Source organism: Rosa rugosa, chromosome 1, assembly GCF_958449725.1.
Source record: "Rosa rugosa chromosome 1, drRosRugo1.1, whole genome shotgun sequence".
Classification (NCBI taxonomy): domain Eukaryota; kingdom Viridiplantae; phylum Streptophyta; class Magnoliopsida; order Rosales; family Rosaceae; genus Rosa; species Rosa rugosa.
Window position 1 is genome coordinate 2,090,972 of NC_084820.1, and position 27,030 is coordinate 2,118,001.

Genomic DNA, 27,030 nt, shown 5'->3' on the forward strand with positions numbered 1-27,030 from the left:
AAAGAGTTGGGTACATCATCTGGTTTAATTTCCACTAGCCTAGCACATCAAACTCGTGGACTCGAGGCATCAGAGGCTCCGCCAAATACTGATCATCCAGCTATGTCATCAAATTCTTCATGATGTACGCATCAAATTCTTCTGCATAGTTTGGTGCCAGAGGCGAAGGCATTGTAAAGTATTCCTGATCGATAGAGCTCGTGGATTCGATCATCAACCATCTGAATTGATACATGCATGTTGGAGCTTCTTCTTCGCTATAAATTCTGGTGAAACTGAACTCAATATACCTCATCTTGTACCTCGGATCCATGACCACTGCTGTAGCTAAAGTCAGGCTACAATTCTTCCAGTACCTATTCATTTTTTCTAGCATTGTTCGAGCAAGGTTACTAACAAAGGGATCCTCATTGGTGATACCACCAGACATATCTCCCTGAATCCTCGACACTTCATGGAAGAAGATATTTGCAGTTGGATTAGTTGTAGTAGCTAGGATGTATGCTGTATCAAAAATTGGCTTCAAATGTGCACAGAGAGTCTCAACTTGCTTCCAATCTTCCATTGAGGGGGCTTGTTTGTTGAATTCGGAATCATACGTATCCAAGCAAGAAAAAACTTGCTTCAACTCAGAAGCGGCCACTAACATTTGATATGTGGTATTCCACTGAGTTTGGTCATCAAGAAATATGTTCCTTATTTCACTTGGGACTTGAAGCTGTTTCTTAAGCACAAGAAACTTTTCCTCATGGGGCACTGAAGTTGTCACGTACTTGATGCTGTCCCGGATTTTCTTAACTATATCATGGGCATTCTCCAGTAGTACTTCTTTTGCAATGCTGCTCAGAATGTGCGCGAGGCAATTGCCAGCCAATATATAGTTGAGTAGTTGACCATTGAAGGGAAGATGAAGATTTAAACTTTCAAAAGCACCTTCACTCATGATATGCATAACAGGTGTTATATGGAAAATAAACAGCTTAGTCATCGGTTACATGAGTGGACAGATGTCAAATTATAAGGTTTTGTGACAGAATTGGCACATGGAAAACGGGGACAGCAGATCCTCTCCCGATTGCCACTGGGTTAAGAACTTAAAGGCACGTTTACTTACTTGGAATGGAATGGAATGTAATGGAATGATTACGGAGTAAAAATACCCCTGTGTTTACTAACACATGAAGGAATCGGAATGATTCCAGGTAAAAGAATTCCTGTGTTTACTAACACATGAAGGAATGAGAATTGGTGTAGGTCTCACCTATTTATCAGGAATCAATTCCTGAATACTCAGGAATTCGATTACGAAGGGAGGAGATGAGTTTAGGAATCATTCCTCCGGAATCAATACCGATTCCTTTATTCGGAAACTTGTCTCCGATTCATGATTATTTTCCATTCCAAGTAAGTAAACGTGCCATAAGATGGACTTGATTGAGTTGATTCATTACCATATCTGGGCTAGAATAAATTTTAATTTATTTTATTATTATAACCCATTTACTAATGTTGGGCCAACCACTCATGCAACCTACGGCCTACCTAATCTTTAAATGAGTTCCTGGAATTTCATCGGTGCTTTTTTGACAAAACTATTATTGATATGAAAATTGTTAAAAAGTATTCAACACATATCGTGTCGATTAAAGTCTATATGGTTATATCCACTTATATCCTTGTCGCTCGAGTTCATCGATCACATCATGTCGAATCGACGTTGATAATCTATGATTTAACTTTATTAAGTTTGGTAAACTTCCACACTTGGGAATTGGGATATACCTAAACCTGTTTGACGCGATGTTGGATGACAATGCTCAGACTTATTACTCGAATTTGATTCAGCATGTGAGAGGGGACAACAGAAGAGGCCTGGTAGCTAGAGCAAATGAGCCATAGAGACTTACTTGTTTGCCATGCTTGATAAGAAGCCACAGATGGAGGAAACACAAACACTTTGGGGTTTTCTAGGCTGAAAAAGAGCCGAAGTATCACCTTTTTTTTTTTTTTTGATCTGGAAATAACTTCATTACGCCAAAAGGCAAGACTAGTACACTGAGGAGCAACTAACTGAGAAAACAACAAGAAAGAAATTGCAACAACCAACTATAGCAACTAAGAAGAGAAAAGAAACAGCAGCGCCTCAGAGGCCTGGGTCAACAACTTGAGGGCGGAGGACCAGGTAGGCCATCGTTTCTCAAGATAGAGAGCAAAGAGGTTGGAGGCCTATTGGCCCAATCCTGGGAGCACAACCTCAACTTAGCTAGCTTCGCCGCTGCATCTGCAAGCCGAAGTATCACCTTAATTTCGGGGAGGAAGAATTGCAAAGTTGTACGTGGTTCTGCTGAGAATAATGTTACACGGATCCTTGGTGTGGAATGTAATTAATTATTGGTTTTTCAGTATATATACCCTCATTTCCTATGTTGTGTATTTCTTAAACTTAATAAGTGATCATTATTTTCTATTAATTTGTCAAGTGCATACATGAGGCAGTAGTAAAAGTTGATCACGGCAAATTCAAAACGTCTTTAGGCTCTCCACCAATTAAGTAGATGATTATTCATGATCCTTCATATCGAAGCAGTACTGAAAGTCAGCAATAGTCATTAACTGGCCTCATCTCCGGCTGTTATTTTCTGTTAAGTAGTGTTGCCACATGGCATAATTGTACTGGTATTTTATCAGGTATAAATAGCTGCTCATCTAGAGGTGCTATAACTAATTTTTGTTGTTCTATGCAATTCTTCAATATATATGTAACAAACACTATTCTATCTTGCTTAAACTTTGATATATGTGGATCTGTTAGTACACTCTGAGATTTTTTCTTCATCGTTTGCTTCATATGTGTGAATCATGGACTCATGGTGACTTGAGCCATTCTATAATTAAGTAGCAAGTTCAAAAGTTCAAGATGATGTACGTTGAAGTTGAAAGATGATTTTAGCTTCTAAAGTCTAAAGATAAAGAAACATGCATGTACTATTTTGGATGGAGAATAACAATAAGGGGATATGGATAATATATATATATATATATATATATATACTTCTCTTTTGGTCTGGATCCCTTGGAACTGGTTCCATTTGCTCCAAATATATTATTTAGCTTCAATTCCACGCGCACTACGGTTAATTAGAAGCTAGCTCATGCATATATATTCATCAGTATCTTAGCTTCGATCAATTCCCCTTCCTCTGATTATATACTATTTATATTCAAGTTCATTCATGTACGTACGTACAGCAGCTCGATCTTAGTTGCCCTCTGTTCTCCGTTGGTCGCTATTAATTTAACTCCAACGTACAGTTAATGGTAACTCATTTTGATTCATGATTTTGTATATGCTATTTATCAATCTGGCCGTGTAATTTAATTATTATTCAGAGTGGAAATATGCATGTTAACTACGACAGAGTCTTGAGGAATCCAAGAAAACCGTTGTTTCAGTCGGGCCGTTTGGAGAAAATAAGCGAGTAATACCCTTTGATGATGGAGTACACTCAGCAGTGAAAGGTTTGGAGATGGTCCATTTGAAAGGTGAAAGGGGACATATTCAAAACGTCCGGTTTGAATATGAAGACGACGGAATCTCAGTTTGGGGAGACAAGCATGGTACAAATATCATTTTGGATGTCTTAATATGGCAGGGCTCGCAACCGACGGCGACATGAGAAGGGAATGCGTATATACTTTATCCACACACTTGTATATTCGTTAGTTTACCGATTCTTAAACACTCGTTTAATTGACTGCTCTAATCTAATTACTTATCCACGCAGATTAGGTTCAATTATCCAGACGAATTTTTGACTTCAGTTGATGGAAATTATGAAGCAAACTTGTCGGGGTCCTGGCTATCCTCACTTACTTTTAACACTAACAGAAAAACTTACGGACCCTTTGGATCGACTCCAAATCGCAATCGGAGAAGCTATTTCTCAATTCATGTGCCTGGAAGTAAGATTGTTGGTTTTCATGGCAGATCACACAGGTGGTGGAGTACCAATTTTGACATAGGAGCATACCTAAAGCCTATTGATCAACAAAGTGAATATGCAACTTCAACAGCACTGGTAATATCAAAATGTTTTAATCATTTTTGTTTTGTTGGTCTGAATCAAAATGTTCTTAATTCATTCTCTGTTTTTTTTTTCCTTTTTTGGACAAGAATCAAATGTTCTAATACGTACTAATTATAGTATTTCATATATACGGTGAACGTATACAGATGCTTTATCCATCAGAGCCTCCACATCAACCTGGATATCCTTCTCAAACAAAGCTCAATAAAGATGATAGACCTCAAAACCAGAAACATTACGCAGTTTCAAATATTCGAGTTAGCAGAAATGAGGGAGACCGCAACGGAGCTTTCTATTTGGGCGACAAGTATAAATATACGAACTATTATATCGAAAAAGCAGACATAGCGCACAAATAATTAATCTGAATCAATCAAGAGTCGTGGATCAAATAAGGTAAGGGGTTAGATAAAGATCTCAGTTATGTCTTCTAGCTAGAGAGACCCTCCCTTCGTGCATATATGTGTGTGTGAGAGAGAGATTTATATATTTGTAGTATACAGCAGCGTTCCCCTGGTCAGCAGCTGACCAGGGGATCGGGACTGGTGTAGTATATATGTGATGACTTAATAGTCGAGCCTCAAGTCCCTCAGCGGGTGTCATTACTGTGACTAGTGTTGTGGAGGTTGAAGATAATTAATAGCAATTAAAATTTAATTTATAATAGAGCTAAAAACTAGTTTTTGCATGACGGTAATTATAAAAGGGGAGTGGGGGATACACCCTCCTTTTTTATTTTCTGATTATGCACTCCCTTCTCAATTTTATTGCTTGAAACAGAACGCTAGCTACCCTTTATCTCTTTCATTTCTGCTATTGGTCTGGGATTTCCATCTTCCCTGTGTAGTAAGGATTCTCTGTCACACATAATTCTAGATTTCCAAACTAAGTTCTCGTTAACCAGATCAACTTCTGACAAACTATTCATTGGGATACTGGGAAAAATCATAATCACTCTCATAATTAATTAGAAGTTGAGGAGCTGGAGGCAGACAAAAAGAGCTCTGTTTCTTCCCACAAAAACGAAGGTGTAGATCTGACTGTCTCGGGAATATAGACTACATGAACAAACCAATTGATGGGTATCGGAAACTGGAAACAGATGATATCAAGTACAATTTCATGGAATCAAAAGAAAATTGGCAAATCAAATTCAACGCACTTATCGTAGTTTACAATTGTGAATTTGGGGAGCTCATTTTGGAAATGGACTCATTAACTAACAAATAAATAAAGGCGAGTGAAATCGGCATCCTTTTTTACAAATCAGATCCTCCACTTCTATTTTTCATAAGCGTTTTCAATGCACATGTACATGAGAATGAGGAGAAGGGGGGAGTGGAAGCCACCCATGATCATTTATGCACTAACGGATATAAGACGGGCATTTTCTCCAATCTCAGGGGGCAAGCGTGAAGCTGAGACTGAACTGATCACTTCTGTGGAATGAGCATTAGATCTACATTTGTGGTTATGGGATCTAGATGGTGAGAGCTAGTGTGAGACCTTGTCAGTTGCTGTTTTTTTCATTTTTCTTCTTTGGTCTATTTTGGTGCTATAAGTTTTCTTGCTGATATTGGTATGTGAGTATGTCTATAGACATAGTCGATGCTCTATTTAAAACACAGTAAAGACTTGAAAGTACCTGTATTTTTACTTAACATATTAAATATGTGTTGTACAATGTACATTTAACATATTAAATATGTGTTGTACAATGTACATGAAGAACTGGATTTTGAGATCCAATATTCTTGCAAAGTTTTTAAGAGTCCAAAGAATGTTTTAAGTTCACTAACGTGTTGGCAATGAAGAAATACAAATGGAATTTGAGGCCGGCTAGAACACATGATATAATACATTTCAGCGATCTATGATACTTACAGTCGTCTCTTTTTCTAATAATCTTTGCCAGTACTTAACCAATACATGCATGCATTTACTATCAGTTTACTGCATACAGTATAAAATCTCTTGTGAAGGTATCAAGTCAAAGCGAGTACTTAACCAATACACTACTATCTCTTGTGAAACAAAGCATAATGCACTTTCTCACATCTCACACTTGGAGCAAAGCATGGCCTAATCAAATGTCACATATATAAACTGATCATGGGACGATGAAAGCATTGGAATCGAATCACAATTCTATATTTCAGCCATCAAAACCATATGCACATTTCAGAAACTGCATATAATCCAAAGCTAGTAAACTATCCCTCAAAAAAATTAAAAATTTCAAAGAATTTTACTAAATGTATCATGTCTATGAATAAAACTACTTAGAAACCTAAGGGTGATCCATACTGCATCCAATCCTTGGTACATATAAGAGCTTCCACGGTTTCTGCTTGCAAGGAACTCCTGTACTGATCCATCTCTTTTGCATTGGTATCAAATACTGAGTCACAAGGAACTGTAGATACCGGAATTGATAAAATGTCACGAGCCATCTTTGAAAGAGTTGGGTACACCATCTGGTTTAATTTCCACCAGCCTAGCACATCAAACTCGTGGACTCGAGGCAACAGAGGCTCCGCCAAATACTGATCCAGCTCTGTCTTCAAATTCTTCATGATGTACGCATCAAATTCTTCTGCATAGTTTGGTGCCAGAGGCGAAGGCATTGTAAAGTATTCCTGAAAGAGCTCGTGGATTCGATCATCAACCATCTTGATACATGTTGGAGCTTCTTCTTCGCTATAAATTCTGGTGAAACTGAACTCAATATACCTCATCTTGTACCTCGGATCCATGACCACTGCTGTAGCTAAAGTCAGGCTACAATTCTTCCAGTACCTATTAATTTTTTCTAGCATTGTTCGAGCAAGGTTACTAATAAAGGGATCCTCATTGGTGATACCACCAGACAGATCTCCCTGAATCCTCGACACTTCATGGAAGAAGATATTTGCAGTTGGGTTAGTTGTAGTAGCTAGGATGTATGCTGTATCATAAATTGGCTTCAAATGTGCACAGAGAGTCTCAACTTGCTTCCAATCTTCCATTGATGGGGCTTGTTTGTTGAATTCGGCATCATACGTATCAAAGCAAGAAAAAACTTGCTTCAACTCAGAAGCGGCCACCAACATTTGATATGTGGTATTCCACTGAGTTTGGTCATCAAGAAATATGTTCCTTTCACTTGGGACTTGAAGCTGTTTCTTAAGCACAAGAAACTTTTCATCATGGGGCTCTGAAGTCGTCACGTACTTGATGCTGTCCCGGATTTTCTTAACTATATCATGGGCATTCTCCAGTACTTCTTTTGCAATGCTGCTCAGAGTGTGTGCGAGGCAATTGCCAGCCAAAAGTTGACCATTGAAGGGAAGATGAAGCTTTAAATTTTCAAAAGCAGCTTCACTCATGATTAGTGGCTGATCATGATAAGTGATGGAAATTAATTTACTCTCCAGACTCCAATTATGAAGGCAAACCTTAACAGCATGACTAACTGCAGTATCCGAGTCAGGATATGGTTCCATCACAACATTGAGCAGCCGCCTATGCAGCTTCCAGTCAGCATCAATGAAGTGCCCGGTAACAAACATATACCCCACCCCTTGAGAGGAAGTCCACACGTCCAAAGAAAGGCAGACACGTGCAGCTATGCCCTGAATAAACTTTCTAAGGCTTTGCTTTTCCATCTGATAAGTTGCAATGCAATCTCCTTGGACAGTATCAAAGGTCATCATGTTGAAGTTGAACTCAGGCTGAAGATTCTGTACAAAAGACACAAAACCAGGATGTTCAACCATCTGCAGTGGGTAGTCATGCATGATGATCATTCTCGCAATGTCATTGCGGCAGTGGTCTTGATCAAACACAAATTGTGGTGTGCTAGAAGCTCGTTTGTGACGACGTTTTTGTGAATTAGAAGCACCCTTTGAGGATGATGGGTCAGATTGGTTGTTGTCCTGGCTACGGAGAAGTGCAGCGCAGGACCCCTTCTCAACGTGGCGCCTGAGGTGACTGGTGCCTGAGACTTTTGAGCCTTTACTATATGCATAGCTTCGCTTGCATTGGTTGCAGTATGCCCTCCTACATCCAGCACTCACAGTTTCTATGGTGAAATGCTCCCACACCATGGACTTCCTTTTCCTCCGCTTGCTAGGCTGTGTTTCATGATTTGTCTCCTCATTGTTTGGATAGGAGTCTGCCCCACTGTTTGGATACGAGACTGCCTCATTGTTTGGATAGGAGATTGCCTCATTGTTTTCATATTCCGGGAAAGGTGTCTTGGGATCATCATAGTGAGTTTGGGTTTGGATAAGGATCTTTTCTTCATGACCAGATATTGCCATCTTCTGTTCTTCATCAGGGTTGTGCTGAATAGGAGCCATCATTGGCTCTTCAGTTTCCAGGGTGATATGATCCCAAAAGCCATTATTAGGCTGCTCTGTTTCTGGATTTGACCCCTCATGATTGTTTCCATAGGCAGTGAGCTCAATATTGTTTGCATCCGGCGTGATCATGTTGTCTTCAGGTATAAAATCCTGCATTTTGGCAAATAGGAATAAACATTAGCATGAACCCAAAACAGAATGAAAATAGACAAAAAAAAGCATAATAAGTGAACGTATATAGTGAGAAAAGAGTCTCATCATAATTGAAACACAGAACTAAAAGGGAAAGAAAAAAAAAACAGAATGAATGAACATATATAGCGAGAAAAGAATCCAAACTCGAAAGGAATAAGCGAAATTAAGTAATTAACCAACTCAAGAACATCAGACTATCAGAAGAATGTAGCAGACAAATAGTACTGTGAAATAAAACACAGCCATGATTGTTTCAACTTAATTTTGCAAATGCAATATGTCAAAGCAGATAGATGTGTGTTATACTTTAGCCAAGACCCAGTAACAAACACTTTCTGTGCATAGTAGAGATTAGAGACCAGAACTCAAATGCGTAATGTATTCTAAACAAACATGCATATATATTCTGAATCAGAAACCAGATACATCACTTTTGTGTAAAGCAATCAAGTCTCTGCTTGCAGTTTCATCATCTTGTTTAGTCCCAAAGGCCAAGCCCATAGTGTTCCTTTTCCTTTGTGTAATTTTTTTTTTTTTAAGAGACCAACCAGAATGGGCCCAAAAACATAAAAAACTCTAAAAAGGGCTAAAAGACCAGAATATGAAGAAGACAGAGTCTATAGCTTTAAAGTTTGAAGCTTTGACCTAAACAATGGGCTAAAAAACCAATTCAGAAAACAAAAGAAAACCCAGTTCGCCTCCATATAAAAAACAAAGCCAAGCAAAAACCATATACCCCCAATTCTCAAAAACCCTAAAACCCCCAAACTCTCACACACAAAACGCTAAACAGGTCCAATCGTCGTCGTCCGCAGCCAGACGCGAACGAAAGCAAAGAGCTTTACGACAATCGCAAAAGGTATTTGAACTCTCGCAAACCCTAGCGGCTATCGCAAACCACAGAGACGAAATTGAAAGCGAGGATCAAAGAATTGGAGCTAGGGTTTCGGAATTTTACCATGGAGGATTTGGAGGGAGGTTGCGGCGAGAGCGAGATTGGTGACGCGGCGGCTTGAAGCTTCGAGATTCCGGCGACGGCGAGCGAAAGCTAGGGTTTTGCGGGGGGAGAGAGAGAGAGAGAGAGAGAGAGGAAGAGAGAGATTTGGGCTGGGTAAAGGTTGTGTGGACCGTGAGGCGCAACGAGCCCAAACTCTGCCCTTTTTATGGGTTCGACTAGATTTTGGTTTGTGAGTCCGTGTAGCCCAAGGAATAATAAGGATAGTATTGAAGAATATAATAAAATTTAGTGATTCCATTAATGATAATTAATAAATAGGGTCCTAAATATTTTGAGGGTATGATTACTTATTTAAGGTGGAGAGAAGTAATGAATTGGGTTATTGGGACTTCTAGAGGGATGAGGATTATGTTAAATAAATCAAAAAAAAAAAAAAAAAAAAAAGGTACATATCCTTACTTGCTAATATATAAAAAAGGTACCATTAGCAAGTAAGGTCATTATCACAAATAGCATCTGAACTTATCTTCTATTTTATCGATGGTACCTGAACTTCAATTTTGATCACAACCAGTACCCGAACTTTTCGATTTCATTTTAAATGGTACCTGAGGCCACCTTCGGTCACTATTCTGGCCATAAAAGCCAAATCTAAAAAAAAAGAAACAAGTTCAAGACAAGTCTATTACCAAAAAATCATCACTATATATGATTGCAACCCTTGAAATCATCATTATGATTGCCTCCCATGCCGTTTTTAGTCGGAATAGTGACCAGAGGTGGCTCTAGGTACCATTTAAAATGAAATCGAAAAGTTCGGGTACTGGTTGTGATCAAAATTGAAGTTCAGGTACCATCGATAAGATTGAGGTATAGTTCAGGTACCATTTGTGATAATAACCCAAAAATTAATTGTATATTTGTGAGACAAAAAGGTAATAAGAACATAAGAAAGTCGTAGTTTTATCTCAATTCCCTGAGGAGCTTGTCTTTGTTATTTCAAGTAAGCAAGTAATAATTGTCGCTCTAGTCTTCCATTGCTTACGTGACATTTGTTTTACTTTCGGGCAGTCTTCATTCATGTTCATCGTCAATTTTAGAGCTGACTTCAAATGCATTGAGAATTTTTTGTAAACAATGAACGGTCATTGTGTTTTTTGTTTTTTTTATGACCGGTCATTGTGGTTTGGTTATGAAATTAAGATAACTCCTATGAAAAGTATAAATTAAAAATATTTGACTACCCCATGATAGGACTGTTATCAATAGATAAATTTCTTTAAGTAGCTTCATACCAAAAGGGCAAAAAGCCATGATCATACATGTACACATGTAACCATCATATTGATTCACATGTAAGTATTTTCTTTAGGGCCATTAATATTATAATTAATGAATTCTTTTGGTCATAGAGGCCCTTATTTGCCTACTTATTTTTTTAGCCAGAAATCTCTCTATAAAGAGGAGAAGCATCATTAATTTCCTCAAATATTCCCTCCCCTTTCTGGCTTTCACTGCCATCACCCCACTGTTTTAAAAAGCCTCAAAACATCTTTATGATCGCCAAACTTCCAAGCTTCTCGTTTTTGGGCACACAATGGAGACAGAGAAGAACCAGAAATTACCAGTCTTGAACCAGAAACGTCCGGCAATGACCAAGAAAGGAGCTTATGCTGCCATTTCGTATATGGCCTCCGCAGGTTTCTCTCATTCTTTCTCCAATTACATGTGAATACTTTTGTTGTTCAATAATTAACGTTAATCTTTGGTCTGTGTGTTTTTTTTTTTATGTGTTAAGTATGCTACTATGTCAGTTATCTGCTTTGGTTTTTGTTTTTGGCAGAGGAAATAGTTTCGAAAATTCTGAAGTTTGAGTATTTATGTGATCATTAACGTTACAATTACTTCAAGGAGGTGATGTATTTATGTAATTCCCATACTCAAACTTCAGAATTCGAGTATTGTAACGTATTGTAGTATAATTCGAATCAAGTTTGAGTATTGTATTATAATTTATATGTAATGTATGCTTATTTGAGTTAAAGATTGTTATTTTGTGGACCAAATTATAAAACTATGGGAGTGAATGAGAAAAGATTAGGACATAATGTGTAATATGATTTATACACACAGAGATGTGATATGATGGTTAACTTGTGGATCCTTGAAGAGATAACGTGGTGGATTAGTGGGGACAGGGGTCTGGGAAGATAAAAAGATTTTATAGTGGATGAATTGATGTGATCGAGGGCACAAATGATGGAGGAGACTTTAGGGTTTAGGGCACAAAATTCATATCACCCTTAAAGCCTTGCCAGCTACTCCAGTGCAAATCGATACAATCCGCATCACTTGTGATGGCAAGGCTTTAAGGGTGATATGAATTTTGAACAATCAAAATGTGTTATATTTTCCCGTTGCAGGTTGGCATTGAATTTTGCTGATTTACGATCTTATACTTGTTTTTCTTTTATGGGGTTTTTAGCATTGCTTTCTCAGTGCTATGTGATCTCAGTTTGTCACTAGTTTATCCTATCTACTTTTCTGTGTAATGGTCTCTAATTATTCGAAGCTTTGTAACATGTATGGTTATGCTTGCTCCTTTATTATGCAGTTCTCTTGATAATGTTCAACAAAGCAGCCCTTTCTTCATACAATTTCCAATCTGCGAATGTCATCACTCTTTTTCAGGTAGCTGTAGCACATTTGCCAAGTTTATTTATAAGGGGAAGTCTAGTCTCCTTGATTTGTAGACTAGAAAGCTCTGTTTTAGCAAAATTTAACTGCAATCACTCTGTACTCGCTAGAAATGATATTTTCTATGATTTCAAGCCAATGTCTGATTTAAGCGAGGATTGTTGCTGTAGCCGTTTACTGCTTCTCCACACCCTTCTTTAAAGCACTGTTGATTTAGATTTTGCATTCGTGTTCTTTTTTTATAATTGAGTGTGCTTGTGGGAAATTGCATCCTTGTTAAACAGTTTATACTCTTGAAAGGGCATGAATTCATAGTCTAAATATCCTTGATCATCATTACATCTTCTGATACCAGATGCATTTACCTAGAAGTTGATTTTTTTTTTTTTTTCAAGAAACATTGCGTATGATAATTTTTACTTTATTTGAATAGTATTTAGCGTAAGGTGGTTTCTGAATGTTGGTTTTAGATGGTATCGTCATGTGCATTGCTGTATGCAATGAAATACTGGAAGATTATTTCTTTCACAGTCGAGCCACATAGCACTACGAACAATCCAGTTAACCTTGTACCATTGAAGACGTTGGTACACACTCTTCCTCTCGCGATGTCTTATTTGCTTTACATGGTAGGTATAGTATACACTGTGAAATTACCTTTCACATTTTTTGGCTATACATAATTTTGATCCCATATAATTTGCATATTGATAACTACTTTTGATGGAAGTTGGTTACAATGGAATCAGTCCGTGGTATAAATGTTCCCATGTACACCACCCTTAGACGAACCACTATAGCTTTTACAATGGTCGTTGAGTATATTTTGACGGGGCAGAAACATTCATATCGTGTTTTGGGCAGGTACACAGTACATCTTCCTTTCATTAGTGATTGTGTGAATGATTAACTGGTTATTGCTGTCCGTAGTTAAAAATTGATTGATGTGAGTTAGGGTATAGTTTCTTGAATAGGTCAATGCATGGCTAACACATTTGTATATGCAATGCATCCAAGGACTTCATCAGTGTGGGGATAGTTATACTGGGTGCATTTATTGCTGGAGCTCGGGATCTGTCATTTGATGCCTATGGCTATGCTGTTGTCTTTGTTGCAAACATCTCTACAGCAATATATCTTGCTTCTATAGCTCATATTGGTAGTGCTTTCGTTGTTTTGTTGTCTCTTTCCCCATTTATCCATTCTGAGCTATTCTCAGTTATTGTGAGTATAGTGTAAAACATGTTCAATCTTGCAGGTAAATCAAGTGGTCTTAGTACGTTTGGCTTAATGTGGTGCAATGGTTAGATAAGAATCTACACAGATCTATCTGTTGAGCTTTGGTTCGTTTTTCTTAGAGCATGTACATTAGGCCGTATCTGAATGTATTTGGAAATCTATTTTGTGTATTATAGGAATAATATGTGGACCAGTCTTGCTGTTTTGGACATCAATCCGAGGTGATCTAACAGGGATGATGAACTTCCCACATATATTCTCCCCTGGTTTTCAGGTGCTTCCTTTTAACTAGAAGAATTATCATTCTGAGTTGGTTGCGTTGTTTGAGGACTATTCAGAACTCAATTATCTCTCTCCCGCTTTATCTCCCATAGTTTTCTTTGGGATTCTATATTGCCTGTACTCTTCTGAGTTCAATGTTGATGTTCAATCCCTAATGAAACTCATAGATGTTTTCTTTGGACTGTCAACATGCCTATTTATGCCTCCTGTTTGGGGATTAAGAAGCGAAACCATGTATTAGCGTACTTGTGCCTGTGAATATATAACTTAAAATGCTTGGAGTCCTTTCTCTAAACAGAGCCTTATGGGTATCTGGTCATTACCATCACCAATCTTTTGACGTTTGTGAGTTGAATTGCTACATTCTAAATTTTGCAGGCCGTGATGCTTCTTTCCTGTGTTATGGCTTTTTCAATAAATTATTGCGTGTTTTGGAATACAACCCTCAATTCAGCTCTCACACAGACAATTTGTGGTAATATGAAGGTGTGTAACATTCATTTCGGACCTTAGTTAGGATGAGGATACAGATATTTTGCAGCTTGGTTATATTATTACATTCCTATAATAATGGTGTTTCCTTGAGTCTGGTGACATACTGTAACTGTTTTTCATGCTGAAAGTTCATGAAGCTATTTACTTTGTCAAAGTTAGTATCTATTTGGCATCACATGTATTCAAGCAGGGATGTTCTTGTTACTGCTCTTGATCTATAAGTGCATAGTGGTGATTGCCCAAATGGTACAGTCTGGGTGAGCCATGCACACGGCCCTGACAGTTTTTGCATTGATCCGTCAAACTACCAAAAAGTATGAGAATATAGGGGCTAGAGGAACCGATGATGAGAACTATTAATTGGTGTTTAAATCACAGACCATTATGAAATATGTTCATATGGTTAATGGATTAGTTTGTTAAGTGCTAGAAGTGCTGGACTTCATTTCAGCACTTAGTGATTTATCTTGAACTGGCAGAGAGGGAAGGGGAGGTTTAAAGCAAATGTCCAGTTTCTTGAACTGTACTAGTTGATACAGTTTTCTGTACCATTTTCTCTTAAGTCACTGCTTACCTGTTTATATCATATTTTAGGATCTTCTGACTATTGGACTTGGCTGGTTGCTATTTGGCGGACTTCCATTTGATTTGGTAAGCATAAACTCCTATTTAGCTGTAAATCTGTAATTCATAGAAAGCTCATAACTGACAATCTATTTTTCCATGTGAACTACTGCCCTGCTTTCCTTATAGTACAATGTTGCTGGCCAATCTCTGGGTTTTCTCGGGTCCTGTTTGTATGCTTACTGTAAACTCAGAGGGAAATAAGTGGCTGCGTAAGGTTCTTCCTTCATCGAGGAGGTAAGTGCTCCAGTGACTGGGAATGACTTGCGGCATCCGCTGTCAAATTTTGATTTGTAATATCAGATACTTGACAGTTCATCTTTGCCAACTTCAGATAACTAGGTCAACTCATTTGGTACCTTTCCTTTAAGTTTACAATATTATTGAGTACTATGAACTCTCTTCCCTTGCTTCAATAATTTCAGGAGAACGATCTTAAATGAAATTGAAATCTAAATCAAGCAGCCCAAAAAAAGCTAGAAAAGCTTTTTTTGGGATGATAGTACTCATAGTAGTACTATTATCTATTTTGGGCTAGCTGGAAGCTAAGAGTCTGAAGATTCCGGTGTTGAATGAATGTAATGACATTCTTGGTACCGAAAAAATTTCGATCAGTACTCACTTTATCATCATTTATCTGGGTCAAGTTTTCATTTTTAACTTTCTTTGAAGTTTGAATAACTGGTGCAAATGCACTTTTAGAAGCTTCTGCATTGTACGAAGGCCGGTGTTATGTTATAAATAAATGAATGAGCTTTCGGTACTCAGGTAGGTCTTTCTTGCCTCCACAAAGCTGAGAACTGACTATATAAACACCCATCAATCTCATCATGCATTGCAAAAGCTTGGCTTTTTAAGTTCACTGCATTTTCATGCTCACTTTTCATGCCAACTCTATGACTATATGAGACTATGAGACTGTAAGATAGAGACGTTGCACCTTCTCACCAACTCTATGTGGTAGACTAACCATGCATAATTGGTGATTCTAGCTCTGGGGATATTTGACACAACTAGATTAACTAAAGCAAAAAAGAAAGGGAAAAAGGTGGTAGCGTGTGGGAGGCAAGAAATTAAAAAGAAGCAAACAGAGAAGAGAAAAGTGGTGTGGGTTTGGCTCAAATATTCTGTTTGATGAGAGCAAAGACTACTGTTAAGGAAAGTATGTTTGCTCTGCTGAGCTGAATGGTGATTATAATAAAAAGGGGGAGCAAGCAAGCAACAAACACGTACACAACAACATGGCCCCTGCTTAGCCTGAAAGAAATCTCACTTATGAGTGTCTCTTTGTCTACCCTTTTTAATCAATTAGCTAGACTAGACTTGACTAGCAGTCAGTCTCAAAAGGATCATTAGACCAGAAATATATTCTGATCTTTGGAATTGTCTAGTCTTCATTTTCACTACGTAATTCGTCTATGCATTATCCGAATAAGTGAGAACATAAAGGGGGAAGAGAACCGAAATTAGCGGAACCATTCAAAACTTCTTATAAGTACCACATGACGTCCGATCTATTTATTACATTTTAGTATATTATAGTAGTTAGTGACTGTAGATGTAGGTTTGATACGACTGGGGAATTTTTAAATAAAAATGATAAAATTAGTGGATCAAATGTGTCATGTAAGAAAATGATAAAATTAGTGAATCGAATGTGTCATATAAGATATTCGCCCCCATATAAACTTTTCACCCGAAATAAAGAGAGCTGGGTAGGTTTTGACCTCTCCTAGGATCTGGTGCGGGAAGAAAAGAAAGACGGGAAGTTCATGGAATGGTGTGGGTTTAAGGCGTGGGGGAATCTGTTTGGGTAGTGGCACGCGAACTTATCGCCCTAAATAATGAGCGAGTGTGTGAGACCGAGTCTTTTCCTTCTTTTCTTTTGCAGTTCCCCAAAATCTTCAAAGAGAAGAAGGAAGACTTAGACTGAGTAGAAGGCCTTAAAATAAAAAAGAAAACTAATTATTAATTAGTATGGAAAGGAAAGGAATGAGAAAGCAAGAGCTAGCAAGTAGCAAATGGTAGGGAAAACCAAGGAAAGTGTCTCCTATAGCTAATGCAGCAAAGGCCCCAAGGCAGGGCTTCTTTGGCGCCGGTGTCTCCGGTTTGAGTTGTAATTCTTTCTATTTATCTAATTCTACTTGATCCTGTTTCCCTTTTGTTTCTAGACAAATACCTTCGCTGACATTCTGCACTCATGTTCCCAAGACTTCGATTCGATCTCTTTATACACAGCTAGTTTGACTCATCTTTTAGTTTCACTTCTAGCTACCTGTACAATATTCTTAACACAGTACCAGCTTAATTAGTTTTGGGCATTACAAACAGTGATTTGGGTTACAGCTACTTGACGGAAATCACAGAATACTCCTCTTAACTTAGTTAAAACGTACTTTTTGTCCTACACTAGACGCCATATTGTGATCTTTCTACCCTAGAAAGAAAGTTTTATATACATTATACAGGGGTACAAATAAGCCAAGCATGTTATTCTTTGGTTTAAATTAAAAAAAGGATGGTGGGGAAATGTAAAATAAATAATTGCAGAAAGAGGAGAGAGAGAGATATATATATATACAATGAAAAGGAGTTGTTTGGGAATTTTTGGTGGAGAATATTTCAGGTGCATGCGTAGCTATCTAGTTTTGATTTATATTGAGTAGAAACTAAGCATGCATATATGAGGAATTGAGAAACCCTAAAGTAAGTGCATGTTGCTCCCCATTGAAATCATTTCACTCACCTGATCTTCCATCATGTTCATCCTTCTCATCTTCTCTTCTCCCCATCCCGAGGCAAACCCTACCAGTATACAATCTCTCCCTCCCTCTGCATCATCTTCATTCACTCCTCCACTCTCTCTCTCTCTCTCTGATACATGATTTCCTGGTCACAAATATGCATATGCATGTTTGAATATCATCAAATGTGGTTGTCTAGCCTATTCGGTTATATATACTGATAGCAACCCTCAAATCATTTCATTAGCTTTTTTTTACCAACTGATCTGCCTTTGATTTTCTAAGCACTGTTTGTTCCTTAACCAAACTATCTAGCTGAGCTATAGCTAGGTAGGAAACAATATACACATTTGGAAATGGGATGTTATTTTCTAGTTTGTGTTTGCTCTCATATATATTTTCTATTGCTAGCATACTTGGTAGCTACATATATATAGTACTGAAATATAAAATGTTATTGCCGTATGCATTAGTATTTGAATATCAATCTGAAATTATTATATAAAATTGCTTGGATATACATAGTTGTTAATCATGATTTGGAAATCCAACAGATCGACCCACTCCAACAACAATATATACTTGACCCCAACTCCACACCGCATACATACAATCCTAAAATCCACTATATATATTGGCCTCCCACTCCACCTAGCTGCTAGAAGCCACCTTAATCAATTATCTAATTACTTAAAATTATCTGATTATTGATGTTTTAAATATTTGGTCCATCGACATGGGACCAGATTAATTTGATTGATATTCTTTATTCAAGTACTTTCTCCCTTTTTTTAGGTAAGTGGTACCAGGAGACCTGCCTGCAAGCTTAAAAGGCAGAAGAAATACAAAGTGTTTTGAACATCTTGATTGTTTCTGCTAGCTTCGGGTTCATGGTGTTTAAAGAGTACATGTGCTTTATGCATATATCTCCTTTTATAATCATATATAAGAAGCAATTCGATGGTTCAGGTTTGGGAAGCAGTAGAGGTGGATCGAAAGCGATGTTGGTGAGGTTCAATCCGAAGACAGATTTACACATATATGGCTGCTGCAGGCCGCGTAAATTGATCTCAGATTGAGCCGCGCCAATATCACTTTCTTAAATAATTGGTTCTACCCTTTCAATTGCTTTTACAACCTCTATAACTTAATTCATAGCTAGATTTCAGTTCTTAGTTTATATATTAGCTTCAGCTAGCTTACATTACTATATGTTATGTCACTTTCTGCATGATATTGTATGGCTCAATGTTCTTATATATAGACCAAATGTTACTGATTTAGTTTAATCTGTTAGCTAGCTTATTCAGGACCCTCTAGTTTCACGAGTATCACTTACTGATGTCAATTTTAAGCAAGAAACTTGTTATTTATAGCAGTACTACTTACAATTCTTCTTCCTTGTCCCCCAGCTATGCCACACATGATGATATGCTTTAATCTGCTTTCTGGTTCCAAGCAAGCACTTTATTAGATCGAAAACGGATCAACCACAGATATGCAATCCTCACTTTCTGTCTCTCACATGAAATATCAATAAATTTCTTAGATTTCTTCGTTACAATTGCTGAAAATTTGAAATACATGTTTCAATTACTTCTGATCGAGATTGTACTCGAACCAATAATGACTAACCCCTTTCATGAATATTTCTTTAATTTCTACTCAATCTTGAACATTCAGGATTTAGTGCAGTCAAAGAAGCCAACGTACGTACTTATGAAATAGGTTTAGTTAAAGACGTGAGAAAGCATATAAAGTCATACAACTTGTACCTCAAGTTAAACATTACTGACTATTTGTATCTCTTGTAGCAAGAGGTATATATATACACACACACAACAAATCAATCAACACTTCAACAGGAGTCAAGGGCCACACCCTTCTCATTTAGAAAAGATAGAATGATCGATTTTCCTTTATCTACGAATTGATTGGAGCACAACGAAAAGAAGTGGGACAACATAAGATGAAATATATGGAATCATCAAGATACAGATAAAGAAACTAGTGTCAGATTTTTATGCTTGGACTTTTGTTAATAGCTAGTTTCAACTTTGAAATGGAATTGGTATTTTCTTAATTGTTTAAGCTTTTAGAGGACAATCTTCGTCTAAATAACAACTAATTGTTAGTCTTCAATTTCAACAATTGTCATTCGTTCAATATTATATCGATCTACATCAGTGTTTACTTATACGCTTAGATCTTCTATTGTCCAATGTATAGTATCAGTATAGGAAAAACATCTTTAAAATATTTCCAAATATGCAGAGTAATCAACTAAATTCTATAGGCTCTTATTTGAAATTAAAGTGCTTTTGATTTATTTGTTAGTTAATTTTTTTTTTCTAGCTGGAACATTAAAGAATAGATCTGTAATTAACCATTCCTCAACGTACGTTATTGATCATTATTTTCTTCTTTTTATGGGCAAATACTTGTTTTGACCAAAATTAACCCTTTGCAAGGTGTATCCAGACTTTTCAATACATAAAAAGCTAGTCAAATCTGTGGCATAATGATAATAACAATGTACCGAGGATATAGGCTTCAGAAAATGGTGGGATTCACAACCTACATTCAATGTCGACCCTAGATCATCTCAGCTCCGTAGATTGACTAATGCAGAACAGTTTTAATTTGGTTCATTCCATTTTTTTTTTGTTCTTTATCAGTTATGCTAGGGTTACTACAAATTTAACTTCTTGTTGGTCGAGGGTTTACAACGAATTCCTGCATAGGGTATCAACTTCTTGTTGTCGAGGGTGAAGAACATTCCTAACTTCTCAGTTGTACCAAACCAATCACCAATTGGTAATTAACTTCAATTGTTACGTTTTAATAGAGATGTTGGAAACTCGTGAACCGGCTGCTGCAAATCATCATCATCATGAGTACTTGTGCACGGAGTCGAATAGCCTCTGCGTTCCAATCACATCCCATTCAATGTCGCCTAAGTTGCTAATCAAGAAGAGCTTTGCTTACCACAAGATGCCTCAACAGCCTCTAAACCTCTCTGTTATCAAGTTGGACGGCTCTACCTTTGGTACGTAGATATATATGTATAATCTCATGCATGCATGCATATGCTTTGTATGTACGTACATACCTAGATGTGTGGCCTTCCATTGAAGCAGGACTTGCATATATATGTTTTCTGATTATTTATAACTTTCCCTGTTTCTTGATTTTTAGAGGTGCAAGTTCCAAGGACGGCAACGGTGGCCAAACTAATAGAGGCCGTGAAGGATGTTTTTGATCGGTCAGCAAATGATGATGAAATGATTTCATGGTATATACATCAATTTCTGTGTATGAATTTTGATTTATAATTAGTTGGATATTCAAGTTCCTAAGGTAGGTCATTACAATTTGTATGGGATCAATATATGCAGGTCACATGTTTGGGGTCATTTTTGCTTATGTTATAATGGCGAGAAGCTACTTGATTACAAGGCATATATTCGAGTCATTGGAATCAAAGATGGCGATCAGGTAGGGTTAATTGATTGATTTCGTGGAAATGATTATTCTTTTTCAGGATTGCTAATGATCGATTTTGTTGTTGTACATTGTATGTGCATGTGCAGCTTTTTTTTGTTCGACATCTTTCAGCAATGTAGCATATGATCAACTGGAAAAGAGTCTATGATATATTATGAACGAAGAAGAAGCCATCCCTGCAATAGATCAATGCAGCTTATGCTTATGATCTGATCGTGATGAACACAGCTCGTGATGGAGTTGAATGACACAGGCTTATAAGATTTGGGGAGGCCGGAAGCATTTATCGGGTCTCTCCTGCCGTATCAAATTTAATGCATCCACTGTGAAATAATTGAATCGACTGCAGAATTATACATTTTTATGTAGGAGATCAAATTCGTTCATTCTTTGTAGTCAGAAGTGTTGGTTTATAACTGTTATATATCCACAAAGCAGATTCATAAAGAATTGTAATAAAAGATGTGTTGAGTTGAGTAAATCATACACTGTAGAAGTTCTACTTGGATACTAGAACCTAATGTGCTTGGACAAGTCTCCCCTGTGGATTTGAATACACTTCTTTTTCAGAAAGCAAATCTTTTTACTTTTCTACACACAATTTTCCAGAGTTGAATGAAAAGGAGGTAAATTCTTTTCTGTCATTATGTCCACCGAGTAATGATTCCCTAGAAGATGGCATAAAGGAGGTTCGACAGAGGGATCCATACTGTTCATAAAGCAGGTTCAAAGTGATATCCCAGATTGTGAAATTGCACAAGTTCATAGTTTCCTTTTGGAAAAATGGAATAGTATATTCTTTAGAGGCTAGGCCAGCGGATGCTGCTATATATGGCTAGTTAGCTATGTAGGATGGAGATCCATATCTCTCACATGTTACAGGAAAGCAAATTCAGTGGATGCTTTGTACAAATTGCTTAGGGAATAAGTCGAGGCTGATAAGATGTGAAATGCTTATGTCAGAAATATATGCACAGAATCTATATAGATACATACTATTCATCTTTGCGCAAGGCATATGTTCTATTTGTAACAGCAGCGATCTGCAGAATGGAAAGAAAAAGGATGTGCATATATGCAGTTATAAATCCTCAAAGCAACTGGCATTCATGTAGCTGCAAATCACAATCTTTGAAATGATCAGCGGTCTGATCAAATTACAACATAGATATCAGAAACATAGACAAATCGTGAGGATCGTTCCAAATTGATCATGGTTAGCTCTCTAATGGAAGCAAAGGGGAATTCAAAGAAAGGGATCTCATGCATCTAATTTCCTCTTCCATTGTGTGCCCCTTTTACATACACCCCAAAAGTTACACAAGCGCAAAAAATTGTCCTCACACAACCCCATTTAACAAAGGTGATGACTTTGTTTCATTCAATAGTTTGAGTCGGCCAAGCCATCATCGACGTTGCTGCTTCCCAGTATTCAATGGAGAAGCTCTGATGCTCTTAGAGTGGACGAAGGTCAGCTGCTGTTGACTTCCATGATGATCAGGTTTCTTCTTGCGTCTTGCTTGTTGAGATAAACGAGCATGGTGAGACAAGATGGCGAGGTCATTAAGATCTTGCAATGGAGTAAGAACCCTCACTACTTCATCCATTGTAGGCCGGGTTTTGGGGTCCCTATTAAGGCAGTCATAAGCCAACTGTGAGACTTTGTGTACCCCTTTGATGGAGTAATTCAATTCCAAGCGAGGATCCACGAGAAGGAAAAGCTTTCGCTTGTCAGTTAAATATGGCCGAGCCCAAGAGACAAGGTTTTGTTCCCCACTTGGGCGTTTCTTGTCCATCGATCTTCTTCCTGTCAAAATTTCAAGTAAAACTACACCGAAGCTGTAAACATCGCTTTTAGAGGTCAAGTGTCCTGGGAGAATGAAGAAAACAAAATTGTTAATTGTTCAATTTCAAATTTCAAATTTCTTTGGGAACAAGAAAATCTCTAGCTTTCTTACCTGTCATGACATACTCTGGGGCAGCATAGCCATACGTTCCAACAACCCTGGTAGAAACATGTGTTTTGTCTCCTTGCGGCCCAGCTTTAGCCAAACCAAAATCTGAAAGCTTAGCAGTGTATTCCTATAAAGAAACCCCAATCTGTTGAATCATTCAAGCAAAAGAATCGACATTGTTAATCAATAATAGCAAGCACTTACCGAATCAAGCAGGATGTTGGACGTCTTAAAATCTCTATAAATGACTGGTTCTGGACCATTATGGAGAAAGGCCAATCCTTTTGCTGCACCAAGTGCAATTTTAATCCTATTGGACCATGGCAGAGGTATAGTCCCTACAAAAATTTCAAAAACTCAGCATCTATCTTAAATCGTATAGAAGCATAAACTATTAAATCATTACTAGAAAGCAAACATTCTAAATTTCAACAATGCAGTTGCACGAAAGCACTACAGTTTGGTTCACATCAGACTACATACATAGAGTACTCAGGTTCAGTGATAGACTACAACTGAATTTTAATTGGATAACAGAACAGGACAAAACCCAATGAAAGTTGTATACTCAGTGCTATTGTATTCCAAAACAGCCATGTCAAGTAGCCCTTGAATACTTCACAAAGACAAAGATGAAAGGACAAGATGTTTATTAAAATATTTTCCAAGCTGAACAGAAAAATGGTCTGATCAATAAGTTTATACACACATGTTTATCCACTATGCAGAAATAGAACAAGAAGAATGTAATCATACTCACTTCTGAAGAGATGATTTTCAAGACTCCCACGGGTCATAAACTCATAAACGAGCAACCGTTGATCATCTTCAATGCAGTACCCAATAAGCTTTACAAGATTTGGATGGTGGAGCTGTCCCAGAAAGTCAACCTCAGCCTGCATCAAAGAAATGGAGACTTGTCATTTCCCAATTTTCACTGCCTATACAACAATCCTTTATCAACAATAACCTACTAACCCAAGGCAGATATTTCTACTAACCACCCATTCTCTATGGCCTTGGAGACCATCTGGCTTTAAGCTTTTAACTGCTACTGTAATCCCTGACCCAGGTTTTGCTGGTGCTGTTCCATTTTCCTCAATCCACCCTTTGAAGACAAATCCAAATCCACCTTCCCCAAGAATGCTATCAGGTCTGAAGTTCCCAGTTGCAGATTTCAGCTCCTGAAAAGTGAATTGGAGCAACTGGCGAGTAGGCTTCTCATCTGATGGTGGTGGATTGGGAGTATCTGACGATAGTTGGGCTTCATTAGGGGGCAAGAGGTCTCTATTGCTAGCATTGAGATATCTGGTTTCGGTTGCTGCAAGGACAGAATGTGTGTTAGCCAACATTCTTCAAGCACAAGTCTTTTTATCACCACATTTTAACACTATGACCGAGAACATCAAAGTCCAACTTTTGCAGAAACTGCTAAGTTTTAAACCAATATTACCACATGACTGACCTTGTTCACAGGCAAATTGAGCTAGAAGAAAAGTTAACTATATTCATGTGAAATTACTGATCAATCAGCATGAAGCCATATATTCAATTCATAAAAGAATGAAACTGAAAGGAAACCAGGTATAAAATCACTCTCAGAATCTTCAACTACTACTTATTCACTGAACTATTACTACAACAACAAAGATTGCAAATTTGGTGCTAGATTAGTGATTTAACACAACCCAAGTTTGAGATCTGTAGTCCATATCACAACTAGATCATGATTTCCCAGTACAACTAAGACTGCATAGATTGTCATAAACAACAAAGGCTTGAACTTTATAAAAGAAACATAGGTTCACTAAAAGAGCAAAGAAAACACAGACGCTTGTCTTGAATTGACTTGAAATTCATAAAGACAGACATGGAGAGATTTCACTATCAAAGTCTTTGAGAAATAGAAGACAGGATTACACCCACAACAAGATTCATACATAGCATTTCATAGACAATTAGATCAATCTACAGAAACCAGAGCTTTGAGGAAAACCCAAGAACCCAAATTTCACAATGAAATGAAGCACAAGATGTATATTTTATATTAATAACAATTTATAAATATATTTTATATATATATATATATATATATATATATATATATATATATAGATACCTGCATCATACACAAGACTGGTACGAGGAATAGAGTTAGCAGAGTCTTTAGAAGCAGAGGACTTGCAGGAACCACTAACACCGCGTCTGAGAACAGCCCAACACCCACACTTTTTGTCCATGGTGGCTCTGTCTTTCAAGCTCTCAGCCTTTCATGGGTTTATGTCACCACAATTGCATGAAAATTCAGAGAGACTGATCACCATGGCTCTTTGTTGCTTATGGGTATAATAAGCTACAAAGTCACAAAACAATAGGAGAGGAAAAAGAGACAAGAAGGGAGAGAGAAATTTTTGTGGGAGTGGGAATTTAGGGAGTGTTGGTTATCTTTGGTGTTGGTGGTGTTTGCTGTTGGAGATTGCAGGCATCATCATCGCAGTGTGTACAAAAAGAACTTTTTTGCCACCACCTTTTTTGTGGGGGATGGGAACCCCCCCCCCCATCTTGCTTGCTTGAGAAAATTACCAAAAGATACCCAGTCCAACAACTATTTTGTCAGTTTAGTCCCAAAAGGGAACCTGCAAGTTTTGGCAATCATGGGAAAGGAACAGTGTCTGTTATCCCAGAATGCACTTGATGAACAATTTTGTAACTTGATGACTTCCTTAAATTAAGTTTTCTTACAGTAACAGTAATCTTTACCAAGGAAAAAAGCATAGTTTTTGTGCCTAATTAAAGCATCAAACTTAGCTAAGCAGAATATTTGCAGTACATGTAGAATAGCCGGTTTGATATTCTTTTTCAATGCCTTTTTTTTTTTTGGGCTAAATACTGATTACTACCCTGTACTTTGAGTCCAAAATCAATTCAGTCCCTGAACTTCTAATTTCATCAAGAACACCCATGCACTTTCAATTTTGATCTAATAGGTCCAATTTATTAGTCTTCCGACAATTGAGTCATTTAACTTGTTAACTTGGCTCATATATGGCCTATGTTTTATGATATGGTGTTGAGGTGACCTGCATAATCAATTTAGGAGTGAGTCCCACTATTAGAAATCTATCAAATAAATAGTTTTTCAACAAATAATCCAACTATAACTTGAACCTATAACAGAATATTAACGAATTGGACCTATTAGATCAAAATTGAAAGTATAGGGGTGTTTTTGATGAAATTAGAAGTTCAGGGACTGAATTGATTTTGGACCTAAACTACAGGGTAGTAACTAGTATTTAGCCCTTTTTTTTTTTTGAAATAAAGGGTAACAGTTTACTCTTTTGATTCCAAATCTTTAATGTTACTAGCAAACTCCTCCTCAAATCCAAACTCGTTACTACTTAAACACAAATTTACTAAGTTCATTAGTTCTTCAACATAAATTCTTTAGCATATTAAGAATTATCTTATAGTATACGAAAAAGTTACTCACTCATATTTATATATGGAGCGTGAGTTTCAATGTGAGAATAAACTCAATAATGTCTAAGCAAAAGTTCATTAGCTCTAAACAAAAACTCATTGGGAAAGTATAATTTCAAAGAGCATTAAACTTGCTAGATCCTAAAGAGACTCATTGTCTAGTGTACATCTGTTTTACCTAAGAAAAAGGGGCACAAAGTAGTAATAAGTACCTAGCATTCCTCCACACATGCTCTGCATGTGCAAGTAAATTTTTTTTTTTTCAAAAAATAAAAAAGAAAAGATAATGGAAGAAAACGGTTATTGCATAATGCATAGAGAAGTTAGTATGAGAAAAAAATGGGTTGTGAGATTTATTTTATTTCTTTTTGTTAATAAAAATATAATTTGTAATTGTTGTAATAGCCTTTTTTATTT

At 37.2% G+C, this 27,030-nt stretch overlaps 6 protein-coding genes across 10 annotated transcripts; 3 read left to right on the top strand and 3 right to left on the bottom strand.

Annotated features, from left to right (window-relative positions):
* Positions 1-100: 100 nt before the first annotated feature.
* LOC133726888 (zinc finger BED domain-containing protein DAYSLEEPER-like) lies at positions 101-988 on the bottom strand. Its single transcript, XM_062154522.1, has one exon. It carries the CDS (start codon positions 986-988, stop codon positions 101-103), a length of 888 nt encoding a protein of 295 aa, XP_062010506.1.
* Positions 989-3,201: 2,213 nt separating this feature from the next.
* On the top strand, positions 3,202-4,582 carry LOC133727544 (jacalin-related lectin 3-like). 3 transcript variants are annotated; one of them, XM_062155139.1, is made up of 4 exons: positions 3,202-3,318; positions 3,420-3,688; positions 3,786-4,079; positions 4,235-4,582. In XM_062155139.1, exons 2-4 carry the CDS (start codon positions 3,647-3,649, stop codon positions 4,445-4,447), a joined length of 549 nt encoding a protein of 182 aa, XP_062011123.1. In that variant the 5' UTR covers positions 3,202-3,318; positions 3,420-3,646; the 3' UTR covers positions 4,448-4,582. The 3 variants fall into 3 exon arrangements, with proteins under 3 accessions (XP_062011123.1, XP_062011125.1, XP_062011124.1); XM_062155140.1 differs by having other exon boundaries at positions 3,214-3,306; XM_062155141.1 differs by having other exon boundaries at positions 3,211-3,688; positions 4,251-4,582.
* Positions 4,583-6,217: 1,635 nt separating this feature from the next.
* On the bottom strand, positions 6,218-9,969 carry LOC133726943 (zinc finger BED domain-containing protein DAYSLEEPER-like). Its single transcript, XM_062154582.1, has 2 exons — positions 9,588-9,969; positions 6,218-8,584 (listed from the first exon to the last, which is right to left on the bottom strand). Exons 1-2 carry the CDS (start codon positions 9,588-9,590, stop codon positions 6,371-6,373), a joined length of 2,217 nt encoding a protein of 738 aa, XP_062010566.1. The 5' UTR covers positions 9,591-9,969; the 3' UTR covers positions 6,218-6,370.
* A 1,056-nt stretch (positions 9,970-11,025) lies between these two features.
* Positions 11,026-15,558, top strand: LOC133709816 (UDP-N-acetylglucosamine transporter UGNT1-like). Of its 2 annotated transcripts, none has more exons than XM_062135713.1 (10): positions 11,026-11,287; positions 12,202-12,278; positions 12,755-12,913; positions 13,015-13,148; positions 13,313-13,443; positions 13,543-13,587; positions 13,700-13,797; positions 14,184-14,291; positions 14,895-14,951; positions 15,054-15,558. In XM_062135713.1, exons 1-10 carry the CDS (start codon positions 11,185-11,187, stop codon positions 15,126-15,128), a joined length of 987 nt encoding a protein of 328 aa, XP_061991697.1. In that variant the 5' UTR covers positions 11,026-11,184; the 3' UTR covers positions 15,129-15,558. The 2 variants fall into 2 exon arrangements, with proteins under 2 accessions (XP_061991697.1, XP_061991705.1); XM_062135721.1 differs by lacking the exon at positions 11,026-11,287 and adding an exon at positions 11,902-12,010.
* A 3,022-nt stretch (positions 15,559-18,580) lies between these two features.
* On the top strand, positions 18,581-21,656 carry LOC133709829 (U11/U12 small nuclear ribonucleoprotein 25 kDa protein-like). Of its 2 annotated transcripts, XM_062135745.1 has the most exons (5): positions 18,581-20,436; positions 20,517-20,717; positions 20,867-20,963; positions 21,067-21,166; positions 21,262-21,656. In XM_062135745.1, the coding sequence occupies exons 2-5, from the start codon at positions 20,519-20,521 to the stop codon at positions 21,292-21,294; spliced, it is 429 nt and encodes a 142-aa protein (XP_061991729.1). In that variant the 5' UTR covers positions 18,581-20,436; positions 20,517-20,518; the 3' UTR covers positions 21,295-21,656. The 2 variants fall into 2 exon arrangements, with proteins under 2 accessions (XP_061991729.1, XP_061991719.1); XM_062135735.1 differs by having other exon boundaries at positions 18,582-20,717.
* A 593-nt stretch (positions 21,657-22,249) lies between these two features.
* LOC133709810 (serine/threonine-protein kinase PBL34-like) lies at positions 22,250-25,708 on the bottom strand. The gene is made up of 6 exons (XM_062135700.1): positions 25,250-25,708; positions 24,132-24,451; positions 23,891-24,026; positions 23,335-23,468; positions 23,134-23,257; positions 22,250-23,045 (listed from the first exon to the last, which is right to left on the bottom strand). Exons 1-6 carry the CDS (start codon positions 25,368-25,370, stop codon positions 22,582-22,584), a joined length of 1,299 nt encoding a protein of 432 aa, XP_061991684.1. The 5' UTR covers positions 25,371-25,708; the 3' UTR covers positions 22,250-22,581.
* Between the last annotated feature and the right edge of the window lie 1,322 nt (positions 25,709-27,030).

Coding starts and splice junctions, on each gene's coding strand:
- LOC133726888 (XM_062154522.1), bottom strand. CDS start 988: ATGACTAAGCTGTTTATTTTCCATATAACACCTGTTATGCATATCATG.
- LOC133727544 (XM_062155139.1), top strand. CDS start 3,647: ATGGCAGGGCTCGCAACCGACGGCGACATGAGAAGGGAATGC. Junction 3,689..3,785: donor GCGACATGAGAAGGGAATGC/GTATATACTTTA, acceptor TTATCCACGCAG/ATTAGGTTCAATTATCCAGA. Junction 4,080..4,234: donor ATGCAACTTCAACAGCACTG/GTAATATCAAAA, acceptor GAACGTATACAG/ATGCTTTATCCATCAGAGCC.
- LOC133709816 (XM_062135713.1), top strand. CDS start 11,185: ATGGAGACAGAGAAGAACCAGAAATTACCAGTCTTGAACCAGAAACGT. Junction 11,288..12,201: donor TTCGTATATGGCCTCCGCAG/GTTTCTCTCATT, acceptor TTTATTATGCAG/TTCTCTTGATAATGTTCAAC. Junction 14,952..15,053: donor GCGGACTTCCATTTGATTTG/GTAAGCATAAAC, acceptor CTTTCCTTATAG/TACAATGTTGCTGGCCAATC.
- LOC133709829 (XM_062135745.1), top strand. CDS start 20,519: ATGTTGGAAACTCGTGAACCGGCTGCTGCAAATCATCATCATCATGAG. Junction 20,718..20,866: donor GTTGGACGGCTCTACCTTTG/GTACGTAGATAT, acceptor CTTGATTTTTAG/AGGTGCAAGTTCCAAGGACG. Junction 20,964..21,066: donor GATGATGAAATGATTTCATG/GTATATACATCA, acceptor CAATATATGCAG/GTCACATGTTTGGGGTCATT.
- LOC133709810 (XM_062135700.1), bottom strand. CDS start 25,370: ATGGACAAAAAGTGTGGGTGTTGGGCTGTTCTCAGACGCGGTGTTAGT. Junction 24,027..24,131: donor AAGGCCATAGAGAATGGGTG/GTTAGTAGAAAT, acceptor TCTTTGATGCAG/GCTGAGGTTGACTTTCTGGG. Junction 23,046..23,133: donor CCCAGAGTATGTCATGACAG/GTAAGAAAGCTA, acceptor TCATTCTCCCAG/GACACTTGACCTCTAAAAGC.